The sequence below is a fragment of the Phascolarctos cinereus genome, unplaced genomic scaffold (assembly GCF_003287225.1).
Source record: "Phascolarctos cinereus isolate Bilbo 61053 unplaced genomic scaffold, phaCin_HiC Scaffold_4;HRSCAF=312, whole genome shotgun sequence".
Lineage (NCBI taxonomy): Eukaryota > Metazoa > Chordata > Mammalia > Diprotodontia > Phascolarctidae > Phascolarctos > Phascolarctos cinereus.
The window spans coordinates 698,649,831-698,670,955 of NW_027555847.1; the positions used below are offsets into that span (position 1 = coordinate 698,649,831).

At 36.7% G+C, this 21,125-nt stretch overlaps 2 protein-coding genes across 2 annotated transcripts in view; one reads left to right on the top strand and one right to left on the bottom strand.

Annotated features, from left to right (window-relative positions):
- Positions 1 to 14,333, top strand: part of RAD9B (RAD9 checkpoint clamp component B) — a 51,212-nt gene extending 36,879 nt beyond the window's left edge. The window contains exon 11 of the mRNA XM_020970138.2: positions 13,931 to 14,333. Coding sequence (XP_020825797.1) covers positions 13,931 to 14,059 — 129 coding nt within the window. The 3' untranslated portion in view covers positions 14,060 to 14,333. The remainder of the gene's footprint in view (positions 1 to 13,930) is intronic.
- A 1,964-nt stretch (positions 14,334 to 16,297) lies between these two features.
- PPTC7 (protein phosphatase targeting COQ7) overlaps positions 16,298 to 21,125 on the bottom strand; it is a 39,422-nt gene continuing 34,594 nt past the window's right edge. The window contains exon 6 of the mRNA XM_020970213.2: positions 16,298 to 20,284. Coding sequence (XP_020825872.1) covers positions 20,226 to 20,284 — 59 coding nt within the window. The 3' untranslated portion in view covers positions 16,298 to 20,225. The remainder of the gene's footprint in view (positions 20,285 to 21,125) is intronic.

Consider the following 21,125-nt stretch of genomic DNA (forward strand, 5'->3'; position numbering starts at 1 on the left):
AAAACCATAATATACATAGTTCTATTTATCAGTTCTTTCTCTGGAAGTAGATGGCATCTTCCTTCATAGGTCCTTTGTAGTTGATTTGAGTGTTTATAATACAGAATAACTTGGTTGTTCACAATTATTCTTCAAACAATATTTCTATTACTATATATAATGTGCTCTTGGTTCTGCTCATTTCACTCTTCATTATTTCATGCAGGTCTTTCCATTTTTTCCTAAAATCCACCAGCTCATCATTTCTTGCAGCACAGTAGTATTCCATCATAATCATATGCCACCATTTGTTTAGCCATTCCCCAATTGATGGACATCCCCTCAATTTCCAGTTCTTTGCCACAAAGAATCCTTTTTTATGGGGAAGAAGAGAAAAAAATCAGCAAAACCAATCAACACTGTGAAATAGTCTGACATGATATTGCAATGTTTCATACCTATTGAGCAAGGGTGAGGGTGGGGAGGGGGTGCCTTCTCATTTCTCTTCTTAGGGATCACAGTTGGTCTTTATTCACTTGTTTATTTTGTAACATTAAGTTTCCATTGTTCTGTTGTTCTTTCTATTTACGTTATTTTAGTTATTCTGTACAGTTTTCCTGATTTTGCTTACTTCATTTGGTATCAGTTCATATAAATCCTTTCATGCTTCTCTGTATTCACCATGTTCATTATTCCTTAAAGCATATTAATACTCCATTACATTCATGAACCACAACTTGTTTAGCCATTCCACAAGTGATGGACACTTACTTTGTTTCTAATTCTTTGCTACCACAAAAAGTGCTGCTATCTATTTTTTTGGTGTATTTGGAACCTTTCTTTTTCTCAGTCATTTCTTTGAAGCATATGCCTTCTAGTGGAATCTCTGGGTCAAAGGGTGGGTATTTAAGTCACTTTATTCGCATAATTCCAAATTATTTTCCAAAATGGTTGCATGAATTCATAGCTCCACTAAAAATGTATTTGGGTGCATTTCTTTCCAGAGCCCCTCCAGTATTGACTGTTACCATTTTTTGTCATCATTGACAATTTGTTGGGTTACAGGTGAGATCCCAGGGTTGTTTTGATTTATATTTTTCTTATTAGTGCTTTGGAGCATTTTCTCACATAGTTGTGAATAGTCTACATTTTGAGAACCATTTGTTCATATCCTTTGACCATCTTCATTGAGAAAATAGCTTTTGGTCTATATATTGGTTAATTCTCTATGTATCTGGGATATATCTTGGATATTGAACCCTTATCAAAGATAGTTGATACAAAGTTAACCACTTCCCTTTTTCCCAGGTGTAATAATTTTGTTTGTACAAAATCTTTCAATTTCATGTAATCACAGTTATCTCTTTTCTTTTTGTAATTGCTTCAATCTCTTGTATGTTTAAGCATTCTTCCCCTACCCAGAACTGCTAAAGATATATGATTTTCTCTCCTTTTTTATGTACTAATGTTTAATATTCACGTCATATATCCATTTTGTATTTATTGTGGGATAGAGCATAAGATGTTGGCCTAAGCCTATTTTCTGCCAGATTGCCTTCCACTTTTCCCAGCAGTTCTTTTTTTGTTGTTGTTAATATTTTACCTATTTTTAACATTCTTAAAAAAAATTTTTTTGAATTCCAAATTCATTCCCTTTCTGTAGCCCCTCTATCACCCACTGAGAAGCAGACAACATTATACATATAGAGTCATACAAAACACATTTCTGTATTGGCCAGTTGCCCCTCTCCCCCAAGCAAGAAAAATAAAACAAAAAACAATATGTTTCCATTTGCACTCAGAGTTCGTAAGTTCTCTCTCTGGAGGTGGATAGCATTTTTCATTATGAGTCTCACAGTTGATTGTAGTGACAATATTGCTATTACTGTGTACAATGATCTCCTAGTTCTGCTCACTTCACTTTGCAACGGTTCATATAAGTCTTCCCAGGTTTTTCTGAAACCATCCTGCTTGTTATTTCCCATAACACAATAGTATTCCATTACAATCATATGCAACCTGTTCAGCCACTCCCCAATGGATGGGCATTCCCTTGATTTCCAGTTCTTTGCCAGCACAAAAAGAGCTGCTATAAGTATCTTTATAAGTGGGTTCTTTTCCTTTTTGCTTGATCCTTTTGTTTCCCAGTGATTCTTAACAAATACGGAGTTCTTTCCTAGCTAATTTGTTTTTGGTTTTATTGAACACTATGTTATTAAGTCCAGTTATTTCTTATTCATCCTTGTCTAGCCTAGTCAATTGATATTTTTTCCCATTTTTTAAAACTAGTACCAAATGATTTTAATGATTACTGCTTTATGATTTAGTTTGAGATGTGGAAGAAGTGCTATACACCTTCATTTCCACCTTTTTCATTATTTCCTTGCTATTCTAGATGTTTGTTCCTCCAAATGATTTTTAAATTATTTTTGTTTTGTTTTGTCAAGTGTCCCTTTGGTTATAAGATTGGTGTAGTCCTAAATCTGTGAATTACCTTTATCAGTATTGTCATTTTATTATATTTACATGATCCAGTCACTAACACTAAATATTCTTCTATCCTGGTAGTGCATTTGAAACTTATTTTGAATGGTATATCCCTTTCTATTATTGCCTTTTGGATTTTGTCATTATTATAATGAAATGTTGATTTTTGAGGTTTCATTTAGTGGTGGGTAACTTTGCTAAAGCTACTGATTTTCTCAGTTAGCTTCTTTGCTGATTCTTTAGGATTTTCCAAGTAACTCATCATGTCATCAGCAAATACAGATAGGGTTGGCTCTTCTTTTCCTCACTTCTTATCTTTATTTATTTTGTCTTCTTGAAATTGCTAACAGTTCTAGAACTATCTCAAGTAATAGTAGGGAAAAGGGGTCTCCTTACCCTTGTTTAGAAAGTTTCTACTGTTTCCTCATTGCATATGGTGTTTGCTTTTAGTTTTAGATAGATTCTTCTAACATATCAAAAAAAAGGATCCCTCTACAGCTATACTTTTTAGGCCTAGGTAGCAAGGTGGCACAGTGGATAGAGTGCTGGGCCTGGAGTCAGGAAGAGCTGAGTTCAAATAGCCCCAGACACTTCCTAGCTGGGTGACCCTGGGCAGGCCATTTAACCACTGTTGGCCCCATTTTCCAGAGTTGTTGTAAGTCTCAAATGAGATAATATGAGTAAAGCACTTAGCACGTCACTTGGTATTTAGTTCAGTTCAGTTGTTTTGAGTCCTGTCTAACTCTTTGTGAGCTTTTTGGGGGTTTTCTTGGCAGAGATATTGGAATGGTTTGCCATCTCCTTCTCCAGCTTATTTTATAGATGAAGAAACTGAGGCAAGCAGGGTGAAGTGATTTGCCCACAGTCACACAGCCAGTAAGTATCTGAGGTCCAGATCTGAACTGAGGAAGATAGTCTTCTTGACTCCAGGCCTGGCACTCTATCTACTGTGCCACCTAGCTGCCCTTTGGTATTTAGTAGGTACTATGAAAATGATTATTTTCTTCCTTTCCCTTCTTCCCTTTTTTTTTAAAGACCTTTTAAGCATGTGAGTATTAGACTTCGTCAAATGTTTTTTTCTTCATCTATTGAAATGATCATATTGTTTTGTTGGTTTTTATTTTTAATATGATTGTGTTGGTTGTTTTTTCTAATGATACACCATCCTGGTTGGTATAAATCCAATTTAGTCATAATGATGAATTTTTTTTTAAACATTGTTATCTTTTTGCCAGGATTTTATTTAAAATTTTTGAATCAATATATTTGTCTCAAAAAAGGAGTTTGGTAGAGTGCTTTATTTCTCTATTTTTGAGAATATTTTTGTATTATATATTAATTATTCTTTTAAAGTTTGATAGAATTGTCCAGTAAATTTCATATAGAGACCAGGAGTTTTTCTTCCTTCAGTAGTTCCTTACAGATCTCTGCTTGGTGTTCTGTTAGCTTAGGTATTTTATATTTTTGAAAATAATCTCCTATTTCTACAATCTATTCTCAGTTTTGATAGCATATAAATGTCAGAAATGTGTTTCGTCCTGCATATTTAGGTTATGTAAGCTTCTATGACCTCTTCGTCAGGAGGTGAGTCACTTTCTGAGTGCGCCTTTGGACTCTTGCTTTGTCATTGTGTTGATTGGAGTTCTTAAGTCTTTCAAATTTGCTCATTTTTCTGTTGTTACAGTATAAACTGTGTTCTTAGTTCTGCTCACTGTACTGCATCAGTTCATGTAGGTCTGCACAGGTTTCTCTGAAGACATCCCCTTCGTTTCTTATAGTATAATAGTATTCTATTACATTCAAATACCATAAGTTGTTTAACCATTTCCCATTTGATATGCCCCCCCCTTACTTGCCAGTTCTTTGCCATCACAAAAAAACCCTGCCACATATGGATATTTTCCCTCTTTCTTTAATCTCTTGGGAGTATACGCCTCATTGTATCATCACTGGGTCAATGGGTATGCACAGTTTAGACACTTTTAAGGAATAGCTCCCAACTGCATCCCAGAATGGATATACCCATTCGTAGCTCCACCAACAACCTCAGTGTGCTTGTATTTTCACAGCTGCTCCAACATTTGTCATGTGAGAATTGCTTTCACGTTGGAAATGACAGAACAAAAATGACTAACAGGGAATTGACACCCAAGATAAGTAAGGAGAAAACACCTCAGTGCCCTTGATGAATTTAAGTCATATGGCTGGATATACTGGTATCCCCTCAAATTTCCTTGCTTCACCGTACTTATCCCCTCCCCCAACTTTCAAAATCTTTACCTTCATTTCAGCCATACAGAAAGATGGTCACTCCCTTGACCTCGTTATCATGTACAAATGTTCCACTTCTACAATCCATAACTGAATTTTCTCTAACCACAAACTCCTGATCTCCCAACTTTTCATGTGCCTCACCCTTCTTAAACCTATCATAACCTCCAGTCACTCCACTTCCAGGCCATCATCCCTGTTCTGGCCTCAGTTTCCACCTTTCAAAATCCTGACCTTTTAGTTATACTTCAGCTTTACACTGTGCTTTGATTCCCTTGCCTCTTTTTATCATCATGGCGCAACATCCCTTTCCAAACCCACAAGTGTGGTTGGGGGTTTGGAAAAGATTGGTGGGACTGGTAAGATGACTCTGACCATTCATCGTCTCACTTCTTGTACTTGTGTTGCTGTGAGTGCTCCTGGAGGAAGTCACATAACCATGCTAACGGGGTCAGCTACAAAGCTGTACTCTCAGTACTGCAAATAAATCCTTTTACTTTCCCTCTGATTGACTTTTCATCACATTCTTTTCTCAAGTCAGTCTTTGCTCCCCTCCTCTCAGCCAAGGACCTCCACTCATACTTCGCTGAAAAAATTCAGGCCATCTCTTCACAGATCCCTCTCCTTCCAAATCCCAAATCACCTCAATATCATCGCATCTTGGAGGATGAGGTACTCAACCTTTTTGTTTTTGTCTCTGCCAACACTAATCCCTCTATTTTTGCCCTTGATCCTGTCCCTTTGTGTCTCTTTTGGGGCCTTGCCCCTTCAAATCATTCCTTTTTCTATCTACTTTTCAGGTTCTCCCCCCTTCTACTAGTTTCTTTCCTGTTACCTACAAACATGCCACCTCTCCTCATCTTTAAAAGACCTTCTTAACATCCTCATAAACGATCATCCTAGACCTCTTCCCTTTCGCGGCCAAATCAGTAGGAAAAAGCTGCCTTTTCTGCTTGTGTCACGTCATAACTCTGTTTGCCTTCAGTCCACACCACTTAACCGAAAGGAGGTTACCCACAGTCCAAGGGCCTTTTCTCAGTCCATATCTACCTTGATCTTTAAGCAGCATTTGGCACTGTTGACTACCCCCCCAACCCTCGTAGATACGCTCTCTTCCCGGGTGTTACAACAGCGGTCTGTCCTGGTTCTCTTCCTACCTGATAAATCCTTCTTAGTCTCCTTCACGAGACCATCCAATGCACTGCCTTTGTCCGGGTCCTGGGCTCCCTTCTCTCACTCTCATTTTCAAAAATTTAAAATCTTTTAAAAAAATTATTAACTTAAGAAATAAAACAAGTTTTCCATAACAAAGCAGAATAGAAAAAAAGAGGATTGCACCTGAAACTACAGACCTATGATGCACAGCTTGATACTCCTTTTCAATATACAACAATTATTTTGTAACTTTTTTCCCTCCCCCTTGCCTCACTCTAGAGATAGCTACCATTACACGCAAATGTGTGTGTATGTATGTAATGTATGTATGTATGTATGTGTATGTATATGTGTGTGTAGATAGGTAGGTAGGTAGATCTCAATTCTTTCTCTGGATGTAAACAGCTTCTTCCTTCATAGGACCTTTGCAGTTAATTCGGGTATTTATAATAGTCAGAATGACTTGGTCACTCAAAGTTGTTCTTAAAACAATATGGCTTCTACTATATACAATGTTCTATTAGTTCTGCTCATTTTGCTCTTCATTGTGTCATACAAGTCTTTCCATGCTTTTCAAAAATCAAGATCCTCATTTCTAATAGCAGAGTAATATTTCATCACAATCATATACCACAATTTGTTCAGCCATTCTCAGTTGATTGGCATCTCTGCAATTTCCAGTTCTTTGCCACCACAAAGAGAGCTGATAGAAATATTTTAGAACACATGGGTTCTTTTCCTTTTTCCCTAATCATCTTGGGAAACAGACCTAATAGTGGTATTGCTGGGTCAAAGGGTATACACAGTTTTATAACTCTTTTGGCATAATTCCAGATTGCTCTTTAAAATGATTGGATCAGCTCACAGATCCACCAACAATGAATCCACCAACAACCAGTTTTTTAACATCCCCTCCAACATTTATCACTTTCCTCTTCTATCATTTTAGCTAGTCTGATAGGTCTAAAATGATAAATCAAGGTTTTTAATTTGCATTTCTCTAATCAGTAATGATTTAGAGCATTTTTTCACATGACTATAAATTGTTTTGATTTCTTCATTGGAAAACTGCCTGTTCATATCCTTTGGCCATTTATCAACTGGGGAATGACTCATATTCTTATAGATTTGACAAAGTTCTTTATATATTTGAGATATAAAACCTTTATCTGAAGAATTTTCTATAAAAACTTCCCCTAGTTTTCCACTTTCCTTCTGATCTTGGCTATGTTGGTTTTATTTGTATAAAATCTTTTTGATTTAATGTAATCAAAATTATTCCTTTGTATCTCACAGTGCTTTCTATCTCTTGTTTATTAATAAATTGTTCACCTATCCATAAGTCTGATAGGTAATATGTTCTATATTCTTCAAATTTTCTTGTAATAGCTCCCTTTATATTGAGGTCCTGTATCTATTTTGAACTTACCTTGGTAAATGGTGTAAAATATTGGTCTATGCCCAATTTCTGCCAGACTGCTTTCCAGCTTTCCCAACAATTTTAACCAAATAATGAATTCTTGTCCTGAAAACTTAAGTCTTTACACATGTCAAACACTAGGTTACTATATTTGTTTGCTGCTGTAAATTGTATATCTACTCTGTTCCACTGATCTACCTTTCTATTTATTAGCCAGTACCAGATAGTTTTGATCATTTTTGCCTTATAATATAGTTTAAGATCTGATACTCCTAAGCCTCCTTCTTTTACATTTTCCCATTAGTTCCTTTGACATTCTTGATCTTTTGTTTTTCCAAATGAATTTTATTATTTTTTTTAGCTCAGGAAAATAATTTTTTGGTAATTTAATTGGGATGGCATTGAATATGTAGATTAATTATTGTAAAATAGTCATTTTTATTATATTGGCCTTGGATACCCGTGAACAATTAATATTTCTCCATTTAAATCTGATTTTATTTGTATACAAAATTTTTTAATGATTTTGTTCATATAGTTCCTGGGTTTGTTTTGGCAGGTGTATTCCCAAGTATTTCGTATTGTCTAGAGTTTTTTAAAATGGGGTAACCTCTCTAGCTTATCTCTTCCTGCAGGGTCTTGTTAGTGATATATGAAAATACTAATGATTTACTTTATATCCTACGACTTTGCTGAAATTATTATTTAATTTAACTTTTTAGTTGAGTCTTTAGGATTTTTCCAAGTATATCATCATATTATCTGCAAAAAGATGGTTTTATTACCTCACTCCTTATTCTAGTTCCTTCTATTTCTTTTTCTTCTCTTATTGCTATTGCTAAGATTTCCAGTACAAATTGAATAATATTAGTGACAGTGGGCATCCTTGTTCCACACCTGAACTTACTGGGAAGGCTTCTAGTTTATCTCCATTACAAATAATGCTTGCTGATGCTTTTAGGTAAATGTTTCTTATCAATTTAAGGAAAAGTCCACTTATAACTAAACTTTCAAGTGTTTTTAATAGAAATGAATGATATACTTTATCAAATGCTTTTTCTTCATCTATTGATATAATAATAGTATTTCTGTTACATTTATTATTGATATAATCAATTATTTTAATAGTTTTCCTTATGTTAAACCATCTCTACATTACTGGTATAAATCCCACTTGATCATAATATATAATCTCTGTAATATATTGATGTAATCTTTTAGCTAGTATTTTATTTAGGATTTTTGCATCCATATTCATTAGTGAAACCAGTCTATAATTTTCTCTCTCTGTTTTTACACTTCCTGGTTTGGGTATCAGTATCATATTTGTTTCATAAAAGAAGTTTGGTAGGACCCCTTCTTTGCCTGTTATTCCAAATACGTGATTTAACATTAGAATTTAAACGTTAAAAAATTTAAATATTGGTCTTTAAATGTTTGATAGAACTCACTTGTAAATCCATCTGGTCCTGATGCTTTTTTCGTAGGAAGCTCATTTATGGCCTGTTCAATTTCGTTTTCTAAAATAGGTCTATCTAGATTTTCTATTTCCTCTTCTGCTAATCTAGGCAGTTTATATTTTTGTAAATATTCTTCCATTTCACTTAAGTTGCTAAATTTATTGGCATATAATTAGGCAAAATAACTCCTTATAATTGCTTTGATTTCATCTTTTTAGTAGTACAGTCACACTTATTTTTAATACTAGTAATTTGGTTTTCTTCTCTCTTTTTAAAATCATTAACCGATAGTTTATCTATTTTGTTGATTTTTTTCATAACACCAACTCCTAGTTTTATTTATTAATTCAATGGTTTTCTTATACTCAATTTAATTAATTTCACCTTTAATTTTTAGGATTTCCAATTTAGTGTTTATTTGGAGATATTTAATTTGTTCTTTTTCTAGTTTTTTAAATTGTATACCTAATTCATTGGTCTGCTTTTTCCTCTATTTTACTGATATAAACACTTAGTAATATAAATTTTCCTGATTACTGCTTTTTCTATATGCCATCGATTTTGATGTTGTCTCATTATTGTCATTTTCTTTAATGAAATTATTGTTTTTATGATTTGTTCCTTAACTCATTAATTCTTTAAGATTATGTAGTTTAGTCTCCAATTAATTTTTTCTATGTTTCCATGGTCCCTTATTAAATATATATTTTTTTTATTGTATTGTGGTCTGTAAAGGGAGCATTTACTATTTCTGCCTTTCTGCTTTTAGCTATAAAATTTTTATGCCGTAATATGTGGTCAATCTTTGTAAAGGTATCATGTACCACTGAGAAAAGGTGTATTCCTTTTTATTCCCATTAAATTCTCTCCAGATATTTATCATATCTAAAATTCTATTCATTCCCTTGACTTCTTTCTTATTTAGTTTTTGTTTAGATTTATCTAGTTCTGAGAGAGGAAGATTAAAGTCCCTCACTATTATAGTATTATTATTTCCACCTGTAATTCATTTAACTTTTCTTTCAACAATTTAGATGCTATGGCATTTGGCGCATATGGGTTTAGTATTAATATTGCTTCATTATCTATGATAATTTTTATCATAATGTAGTTTCTCTATCTCTTTTAATTAAATCTATTTTAACTTTAATTTTGTCTGAGATCATGATTGCTACCCCTGCTTTTTTTTTTTATTGACGTATAATAAATTCTACTCCAGCTCTTTATTTTAACTCTGTGTGTATCTCCCATTTTTAAATGTGTTTATTGTAAGCAGCGTATTGTTAATTCTGATTTTTAATCCATTCTGTTATCCATTTCCATTTTACAGGTAAGTTCATCCCATTCACATTCAAAGTTATAATTACTCTGTGTATTTCTATCCATCCTATTTCTCCTCACTGTTGTCTTCCTCAGCCTCTCTTTTCACTTTATCCCTCTTCTAGTTTACTTCTAATCACTATCTTTCTAATTCACACCCTGTTAAAGAATCCCTTTTACATTTTCCCCTTACCATCCTATTCCTTATTCTACCCACCCCTCTAAGAATTCTTCCCTTTTCCTCTCTCCCACCCTCCTAAATCTTAAACTACATACCTTCTAACACCCCCCATCCTGTACTCTTGCCCTCTTCTTTATAAATTTAGAAAACTTTGATACCTTTCTAGATATATATGCTGTTCCCTCTTTAACCCATATCTGATGAGAGTAAGGTTCCAGTACTACAAGCCCTCCACACTCACCTGTTTCCTCTATCAGTTTTTTGTTTCATGCCTCATTTGTATGAGATAATTGTTCCTTTTTACCTTTTCCTAACCCAGTTTTGTTTTTTAGAATCATCCCATGATCCTCAGCTCAGCTCCAACCTTTCTTTCAAACCACCCAAGTACTGATGACAGTTTTAAGAGTAATGATAACATTTTCACAAAAAAGTTATAAGAAGTAAACAGTTTGACCTAATTGAGTCCCTCATAATTGTTCTTTGATGTTTAACTTATATTTCTCCTGGATCTTATATGTTGGATTTTCCATTTTGGTCTTTTTGTGACAAATAGCTGAAAGTCTTTCTATTCATTAAATGTCCATTTTTTCCCCTTTCATTCAGGTATACTTAACTTTGCTAGGTAAGTTATTTTTGGCCACAACTCCAGCTCTTTTGCTCTACACATGGTATTCCAAGACCTATGATCTTTTAGTATAGCCACTGCTAGGTCTTGTATAATTCTGATTGTAGCTCTGCAGTATTTGAACTGTTTTTTTTTTCTTGTTGCTTATAATATTTTCCACTGAACCTGGGAAAATTGGTTATGATATTCTGTAGGTTTTCATCCTGGGATCTCTTTCAGGTGGTGATTGGTGGATTTTTCCTATTTCTACTTTATCCTCTTTTTCTAGAACTCTAGGGCAATTTTCTTTAATTATTTCTTGTAATATTGTATCAAGATTATTTTTTTTGATTATAACTTTCAGGTAGCTCAATAATTCTTATCTTGTTTTTTCTTTTGTTCTCCAGATCAGTTGTTTTTCAAATGAAATGTTTCATATTACCTTCCATTTTTTCATTCTTTTCATTTTGTTTTTGTTATTTCTTGGTGTCTTGTAATGTCATTCACTTTCCCTTGCCCAATTCTAGTTTTCAAGGTTTTCTTCCTTAAGATTCTGGATCTCTTTTTCCAGTTGGTTGACTTTCTTTTCACAATTTTCTTGATTTTCTTGGATTGCTCTTATTTTTTCCCCTAATTTTTCCTCTATCTCTCTGATTGTTGAAGTCCTTTTTTTAAAAGTCCTTTTTAAGTTCTCCCAAAAACTCTTTTTGGGCTTGTGACCATTTGACATTGCCCTTTGGAGTGGCTTTTTTTACTTCAGTATCTTCCTCTGAATACAAACCCAGATCTTCTCTGTCCCTACAGTAGTTGTCTATGGTTGGGTTCTTTCTCCTTTGCTTACTCATTTTAATTTTAATTTTATTTTTAGCAGCTTATTATTATAATCAGCTCTTGTCCTGGGGTGTGGAGAATGGTGCCCCAGGCCTCAGGTCATTCTTACGGTTATTTTCTGAGCTTTGTCCTACGCCCAACCTTGGGCCCTCCTTTCCACTCCCACCAAGCCATGGTTAGGGCCCTCAGTCATGATGTGCTGGAAGCACTCTTGTTCCCTGCAGACTCCAACCACTGCAACCTTTAGCTGTCTTCTCTGGATTGGAATTGAAACTAGGAACTCAGCTCTCCTGTAAGTGCCCACAGCCAGCAGTGTCCCCAACCGCACTCACCAGGCATGTGCTAGCTCCTCTTCAACATCAGCTGCAGCTTGGGACCACATCTGGTCAGCACAGCTGGGTCTGGCATCCCTCAACAGCAGAGGGTCCTTCAATTTTCCCCTGCTCAGATGTCTGACCCTGACACTGTCTGTGAGGTGAAGATTCCTGTGGCCTAGGCTGAGACTGCCTCTCAAACCAGCTCTCCTCAGGGCTTGTTGGTTGTGCCAGCTGAGAAGGCCTGGAGGTATTTACAATTCACAAACCTCAGGACCCTCAGGTCTTCTCCAGGAGGACCTCTGCTCTACTCACTCCAATTCTTGTTTATTTTTGCTTCTCTACATTCACCCCAAGGTGCTTGTCTGTCTTATTAGTGGAGGAAATCTGAATTTTCTGACCTACTCCACCATCTTCCCAGAATTCCCTGCTCCCTTCTCTTTCTAAACTCTCAGTGATCCCATCAGTTTCTGTGGATTCAATTATCATCTTTAAACAGATGTTTAAAGTCTATGTATCCAGTTCTCAACTCTCTTCTGAGCTCCACTTGGATGTCCCATAGGCATATCAAAATCAATGTCCCCAAACAGAACCACATCTTCACCCTTAAACCCAACCCTCTTCTTAACATTCCTATTTTTTCAGGTGACCCAGGGTTGCTACCTCCTGTTCTTTCTCACTTATCCTGAATACCCAGTCAGTCGCCAAATCTTGTCCATTCTGTCTTCACAGAACTTACAGCCTCAAGTGCATTTCCTCTGCTCACACAACCACAAGGCCAAATCCAGGCTTTCGAGACTTTGCTCAAGATGAATTATTGTGATAACCAATAGGTCTCCCTCCATCCAGCCTTTCCTTGTAAAAGCCATCCTCCACAACTGTCATATTGATATTCCTAAAACACAGTCTTGGACTAGGTAACTCCCCTGCTCAAGAAGCTTTATATAATAGTGTCTGTTTCCTCTAGAATAAAATACATGCCTGGAATATTCTCCATTATTAGTTCTCCATCATACATGTTCTCTCTCATACCTCTTGGAACCATTAGCTCCCTTAAAGCCTCTTCAAATGTTAACTCCTTTGAGACCTTTCCTGATTCCCAGTTATTAGCACCTCCTCTGAAATAACTTTTGTGTATATATATATATATATATATATATATATATACATACATATATATATACACACATATACATATATAGCTATAGCTGCACATATAAGGATATATCTATGTATCTTCTATTTACTTATGTGAACTTATATCCCAAATAGAAATAAGCTTCCTGAGGGCAGGGATCTCAATTCTGTATTTTATCACCAGCACTAAGTGTCTGCCACATAATAAGCACTTAGTAAATGTTTGTTGATTGGTGACTGAATGCCAGTGACTAAGCTGGGATTCATACCTGTCCCAGTCTGGCCATCACCACTAACATCAGAGGGAGTTAGGTGCCAACAGTGCAAAGCTCTAGACCTGGGATTTGAACCTGGAGTACAAATCCTGCCTTAAGACACTTACTGGGCAAATCACAACCCATGAGCCTCAGTTTCTTTGTATAATGGGGATAATAATAGCATTCAAGATTGTTTTGAAAACTAAGTTGAGATAACATAGGTAAAGTCCTTTGCAAATCTCAAAGTACTTTATAAATGCTATCATTATTAGGACCAGTAGTTAGTAACATCAACTTCCTGAGTTTCCTTGGAAGGATGTGGGAGTAGAATAGTACTTGGATCTTCAAATGTCTGATTCCTTATGCCTCCCGTGGTCTCTGAAGCAATAGCATGAGTCCGGTTTAGACCCAGCTTCTGTGAAAAGCTGTCATCCTGGAGTATTTCAGAACTACTAGAATTCACACTTTGAAATAAGCCATGTGATTCACTTATCTCCCCCTTCCTCCCCACCAGTTTTGTTCTCTGTTCTTTGGAGCAGTTTCACCTAAGCAACATGACTTCAACCACCCATGGATCAATCTGGCAACAGTGAGTGACAGTGAAGAAGATGTTAGTAATGGTCCACTATCTCAAGTCTTCTAATGTTTAATGGTGGCTCCAGAAGCTTGGCTTCCAGACTGTCGACTAGATGACCCACCACTCAAACGTGCATCTGTATAATGAGTTCCTATACATGTTGTCTGTTTACAAGAGAACCCCCTAAGGGGTTCAGAGTACTTGGTTATAAGAGCATTGAAAATGTCACTTTAAATAGCAACTGTTATTAAATGTGTTTGGTTGTAAAGGCTAGACCATATTGGGATCTGTGATGCCTTGGGGGAGGCACAAGGTCACCATTCTTCTATCTGTGACTACAACTGAACATTCAGTTCCCCTCTCAAAGTGCAGAAATAAGGTCAGTGCCCTTTCACAATAGAGCTTCTGCACTGTCTGCTTTACTAAAGCATTTAAACTTTATTTAATGGCTAATAACCTGTAGGAATCAGTGCCAACCCTTAATATGTCAACACAGCTTGCCACACAAAGTTATTTTGCAATTGATTCATGGATAATGTTGGCACTTGGGTGCAAAGATTCAAACTCTAGTAAACTGTAATGTCAGCTTTTCTGTTATTGTAGTGTTGAGAAATTTTGGGTTAAGGGTTAACTCCTTAGACCCCAGAGAGACCACCCTGAAAATTTAATTTTAATTACTTTCTCATTTGTGAAACGTGGCTACCTATGTTCTGTTACTTTACATTCCCCAGTCTCTTGAGTTTTGTGAGAACGGGGGCAATCTTGTTTTGTATGACCAAGAAGAATTTTCACCAAAGGAGCTGATACCCAAAATGTCACTGCACATACACCCATAAAAAGTAGCACTCATCACTACCAAAGAGTCTGCATTTGGGTGAGATGTGGCAATAGGGTAGAATAACCCTAACCTTTCCCTGCCTCTTCACTGATGGTAGCTTACCTGATAAATACAAACCAAAGAAATCGAACACAGAGAAAAACATTGCTATGTAATGGCCTCTCCCTTCCCCAAACCATCTTAAAGTCATTTAGAACCTGACAAACTAGACTTTGTGAGATCCTATTAGGCCTTTGAGAAACTTAACTGGCAGACGATGTGAGAACTCCACAAATCGAAGGCAGCAGGTTAGGAACAGATTTCTGGGGTCAGAATGAATCTGGCTTTCATTGCCTGATAAAGGAGTCCCAGCAGCCTAACAAAACTTAAGTCCTCACTGAGCTTCTCCCCTTGCACTTCTCAGGTGATAAATTCAGAGAGGTCATTATCAACCTCTTGATTCGTTTCTGGTTTTTACACAACCTTCCTATATGAGGCCATCATTTCCCTGCCCAGGGAGCCATCCTTGTAACAGGTCTTAGAAGAGAAAAAACAGATAAAATACTTTAAAAATGATTAGTCAAAACTAAATTGAGGGCATTCTTACTGAAAGATGAAGGGACATAGAATTGTTTCCTATGGCTACTTCACTAGATGTTTGCCAAAGAAGTTTCAGGTCTTCTCGTAAAGTGGGCAGGTGGGAGCTCTAAGGTTGAAGAATGGCTATGTGCTCTATGACACTGCAGGTCCTGGCCAAAGAGCACAAGGCTTTAGACCAGGGATTCTTAAACATTTTCCACTCTCGATCCCTCTTTCCCATTTCGCAGCACTTGCTGGTGCTGCGTGGGCGTGATGGCATTCACAGCACAAAGTGTGCATGCTTTGAGTTCAGAACCAAGGCTGCAGTGAAGTTTGATGACGCAACACAGGCAAGTGCTGCCAGAAACACCCTGGATTCATTACATGTTTGATTTTTAATTAATTTTTGGTCTTTGCACGTTCAGAAACCTTTTACTGTTGCCAAATTTTTCCCACATGGGGTTGAGACCCACAATTTAAGAATCACTGCCTTAGACTATTGCTATCCACATGCAATCACTTAAGAGTTTCAATTTTAAAATTAGATTACCAAATGATCAGAAGGGGCCTCTTGGTACTCCACGATGCCAAGTTCAAAGCTAAGACATCTAGCTCTCTGTGGGTTCATCTCACCCAATTAGGAGGCACAGAGTTAAGATCTTTTCAAATGGTGCTATTTTATCTAATACATATCTTGCCCATACATTTGTTTGAATGCAAGACTTCTGAAGAACTGAGTTGGTAGAATAGAAGTGGGAAATTTAATAGTGAGAATATGACAAAGCCAATGAATTAATAAAGGCTATATATACTCCCAGTTCTAAAATGCATGATCACTGCTGAAGGCAAAGAAACAGTATCTATATTACTCAGTTACTGCTTGAATTAAAAACAAACACATGCACACATTTTAGTATAAATACTATATTTATTAAATATCTTTACAGTTTATTTAAATGTATGTACAGAACTATTCCTGCATAAGTTATACTTCAGACATCCAATTCAGGTACTTGCCTCTTGTAAGACAGGTAATGATAGTCTCAAAAGAAAAAAAAATTCTCATTAGTACAGGTATAGATTCAATTTTGCTTTGTTATTTTAGCCAACTTTGCCATAAGCCATCCAATACAGTTGTAATCGCTGAACAGAAATAGCTGATTTTCAATTCAGAACTTTTTTCCCAAATGTCCTATAATTTGAATCCAAATCTCATGTTAGTTCTCTCTTTACATGTTCAGTTCTATATATGGAATCAGATTCTGATTTCTTATATTTAAAATTTTTTTAAAGTATGAAACTTGTATTACTTTTTTTTTCCCAGGGAAATTGGATGCGGTAGTTTGAACAAAAGACAGCAAGTAAGGTGACAAAGAATCATTAACATCTGAAAGCAAAGACATTTTGTAGTCCAAGCCCATCTTCTCTACACATCCTTAACACTGACTTTCCCCAAAGAAATCCCACACTCCTGGTCTGGTTACTTGGTGTGGGATGTTTATTTCAGAACAGTTCCCTCGACAGAGGAAACTTTCTCCATCAAGCAAAACACTGAACCTAATATTTTATACAAGTATAACCCTCAAACAAACATACCTGGAATGGATTCTCTTTGTGGTTTAGTACCCATCAATCATGTCAAGCCATTACATTACCCTATTACAGGACAAAAAAAAAATTACTGTTTTTCCCCTTATTTTTCTTCTTCCCTCTACCCTGGGCTTTTTTTAAAAAAAGGAAAAAAAAAAGCACATGGACCCCATTGTATCTCCATTCAGTAGATTTTTTTTTGTGCGCAGGCAGCTTAAGTTCATAGGAAGAAATAAGGTTTTGATATGTTTAGAGTGCACACTTTCAAACAGAACAAAATAAAATTTTCAAGCATGTGATAAAAATATTAATTCTTTATAATACAGTATTGCTTTATAAATATAGATGGAAAAGCTATAAACTTTACTGGTCTTTGGTGCATCCAGTGAGGGATAAATAATTTGTAATTCGTAAATTAAAAATCCAAATTTTCTCTTTTGCTATAAAAGTCCATTACATGAGACAAATGGCTTCACTTATACTGCTTGATTTAAGCTATCATTAGCACAAACATCAGGTTTAGAGTCACACTTACAAAGTGGCACAGCTCAGACAGTCATCCCCCAAATCTAGGATTCCTCAAAAGGGCCAAACAATCTCGAACCACTGAGAGAAAGGGGGAGAGCAGTAGCTGATTGATAACCCCCTAACAGTTATAAAAGAGTAGATCTAACATAGCACAGGGAAGACTGGGGAAGGGAGGGACACAGAGTGAGAAAAGACTTTGGGTCATTAATCTCTAGGTCAAGTACTAGGGCATTCCACTGTAGAACTCCTCTCAACATTATGGGAACAAATTGTCAATTGTATTCTCTAACAACCATTTGTCAAGCAAGACTTTAAGCTGATTAAGTAAACTGTGTAACATACCACCTGTCCAGCTCTATAAAGACTATTTGGGGTTTAGTCTGAGCAGAGAGTAGCCAGTAATTTGCCAGCTCCCCTCTTCCCAGGAACCAAAATTGTAGGCATTGGAAAATTAATGCAAAAACATCCAGATCATAAGGCCAAATACCTCAGACCAGAAGAAATTTAAAACCCCAAACAAAAGAAATTAAGTCATCAGTCTAAGTATGAACATATTTCTTTCAAAAAAAAAATCCATCTGGATGCAACCTTCTGTTTCTTAAAAACATATAGACTGCAAATAGTTTGTGCAAAATAAATACCCGCCACGTGCCACACTCACTCTTCCACGTTTTATCACAGCACTACAATTTCTCATTATTCTAACACTCCCTCCCCTCCCCCCTTCCCCTCTACCAAAGAATGCTATTTTTATCAAGTTAGGGTAGTTAAGGCATTCTGACATGTAATTAAAGGTGATTCAAAATATATATAGATATATCTATATCTATATCTATATATATATATCTAACATTATGCCAATTTAGGAATAGTAGATAAATTACTGAATGGCTTACAAATGAATAACTCATTCTCATTATAAATGAAATGCCTGTTACAAGCATGATGCTTTGAAATATAGTAATGACATGTACATGGTACATGTTAAACAATTTTTAAATAAAACCAAAGCCTGACATACAGTTTTGCAAATATACAGTACAACTTCACAAAAAAAAATCTTTTAAAACCAGTTGAGGTAACCTCAAACATAACAGTTTTAATGCAATAAACCAGGCAGAGTAAGATCTTCTTTAGAGGAAAACAGACTTTCTACATTCTCCTCAAGTAGATACTTATCTGGTTTAATCGCATTCTCATCTAAACACCAATGTTACCTGACTTTTATTTTTTTATGTGTGTACATATATGTGTGTGTGTGTGTGTGTGTGTGTGTGTGTGTGTGTGTGTGTGTATATATATGTGTATATATAAAGCATGGCTTTAATTTAAGGATTTCTAAGTATATATCTTTCTACCACCAAGTTAATGTAAAAAGGAAAACTGACGCAAAAATATATCTTTATAGCAGTCAACTTTTAAATGAGCCTCAAAAGTAAAGGTGAGCTTGTGGATAATGGAGAATTTGGATGCTGGGTAATTTAAATGGAAAATGGCTATTCAGAAACTGTAAACATTAAGTTTGAATCTGACACCTGTAGATTTCTTTTAGGGAAATTTCAAATGTCAGATTTTCACACAGAATTTTTTTTCTGGGGCCTTCAAGTGCTCTTGCCATCACGAAAGGTGTGTGCTGACATGGATCAAGCTCAGTTCGACGCAGTGTGTGCTGCACAAAGTGGGTCTTAACAAGGTCTGCACAGCCAGAAGCCAGCCCAATTCAAGTCCTTGGCCCTCCATCCTGCCTCCTGCTCTTGCACAGAGAGACACTGGAATACTTCCCTATAACATAGTCAGACAGATGAAGCGGGTTTCAGCCATAATTTTAAATCTCTGGGCTTTGAAGAGTTTGTTTCACAACCTTAGGAATAATCTTTCCTCTCCCCTGACCTCCAATTAAACTTAGCAAAGAATGGCTCCCCTCTCCTACTCCTAACCCTCTCAGCTTTTCAATACTGTCCCAAAAGCCCATTTCCTCTGGACTAACGAACGCTACTAAAATTTTAGTCACTGGAGCACAATTAAGCATCGTTTTAAAAAGCACAAACATTTGCATCCAAAGAATTTAAACTGATTTTTCTCTCAATTTTGTAATAAAAGGGCTCTTGGGCTCAAGACTTTAAGATGAATCCAGAGCTTAAGATGAATTCAAAGCAATGTTTTACAGCAGAATTATAAGCCCCTGGAAAATAGGGGGTTATACCAGAAACACACAGACGTACTCTGTCATCTTACAACAACAGACTACGCATGTGAAGGTTCACGTGTAACATTTCCTTCGACGAGTGACGCGTCTTTCTACTAGACGCGGTAGTATATGGTTTGTGGGGGCTTTTTAAAAAATAAGTTTTACACATTCTAGTTTTGAATCACAATCTACCAACATTACTCCTTTTCAATGCTTCACCGACTGAACTCTGAGAAGTAGCAGCCATTTATTTGGCTCTGAAGGTCTTCCTTCCACCTCTCCCTGCAAAGGATGACTAGCAACGAAGGACACGCTTCAAGTCTTGCTTTTTCTCCAGTCGTTGCCGGCAGACACGAGCTAGCAGGATGACAGCAGTGGTTTGTAACAAGGATCTCAAGTGGGTTGTAAAAAGACAGGCGACAGGCGTAAATCACTGGCCATTGAGATCAGTGGCAAAGGAAAACAAGGTCCTGCCAGCAGGAACAGTCCATACACAGGAAGAGGGACGCAGAGGTTGACACTGAGGTGAGTTAGTCTGTATACTCAGCTACAATGGAAAGGAGGACGGTGATGTCATCGGGTTTTCCCCCTGAAAGGAAAGGATTACAATATCTTTACCACAAACAAGAAGACAGAGAGAGATGGTTGAAAGCATCAAAGCCTCAAGTGTGGTGAGGCAGGTTCTGCCTATCAGTATACTGCAGTGGGACAGAGCATGGTATGATTCTCCTAGAAAGAGAAACTGGTTTTTAAAAAGCCCAGGCAGCACCTCCCGGAGCTTGTGAGCATCTCCCCATCAGTCACCTTCCACGAGGGGATTGTGCTTTGTGGAAGGACCACTGGTTTAGGATTTGAAGACACTGAATGTACTGAGGTCAGAGAGGTCCATCTGCTTGGCCAAGGTCACAAAGGCAGTAAGGGCCAAGACTATGATATGATCTACTTAAGGTGATTTTTCCCATTATGTGGATAACACTTATTTCTGCAAAGCAGCTGTGGCATGAGTTCTTACTTTGCATACTAGGATTCAGCAACTGCCAGAAGCCCACCAGTCTCACGATCTGGCAGACACACACTAACTGGACAAAGTGATCGAAAGAATTCATCTAATGAGAAGCTCCAGGAGAGCGCTATGGTATCATGATGGTAAAGTTACACTATTCTCTTTGTAGATACCATGTATCTACAAGCAACCAGGAATAGTTTTAACATCGTCTCTCTTTCTGAAGCAAACTCTGTAGTAGTAAGAGAGGAAGCAGAATGTCAAACATGTGAAGCACACACTGGCAAAAAACTGCCTGGAATGCCCAGTCTCTTCCTGGATCTGTCCAGAGGCCTTTTGGGCTCAGTTCAAAGAGTGAGGTTCTGGTACTTGGCGACTTCCAGGTCATCCCTGTTCTGTACAGCCAACAGGGTCAGGTGCTACGAGG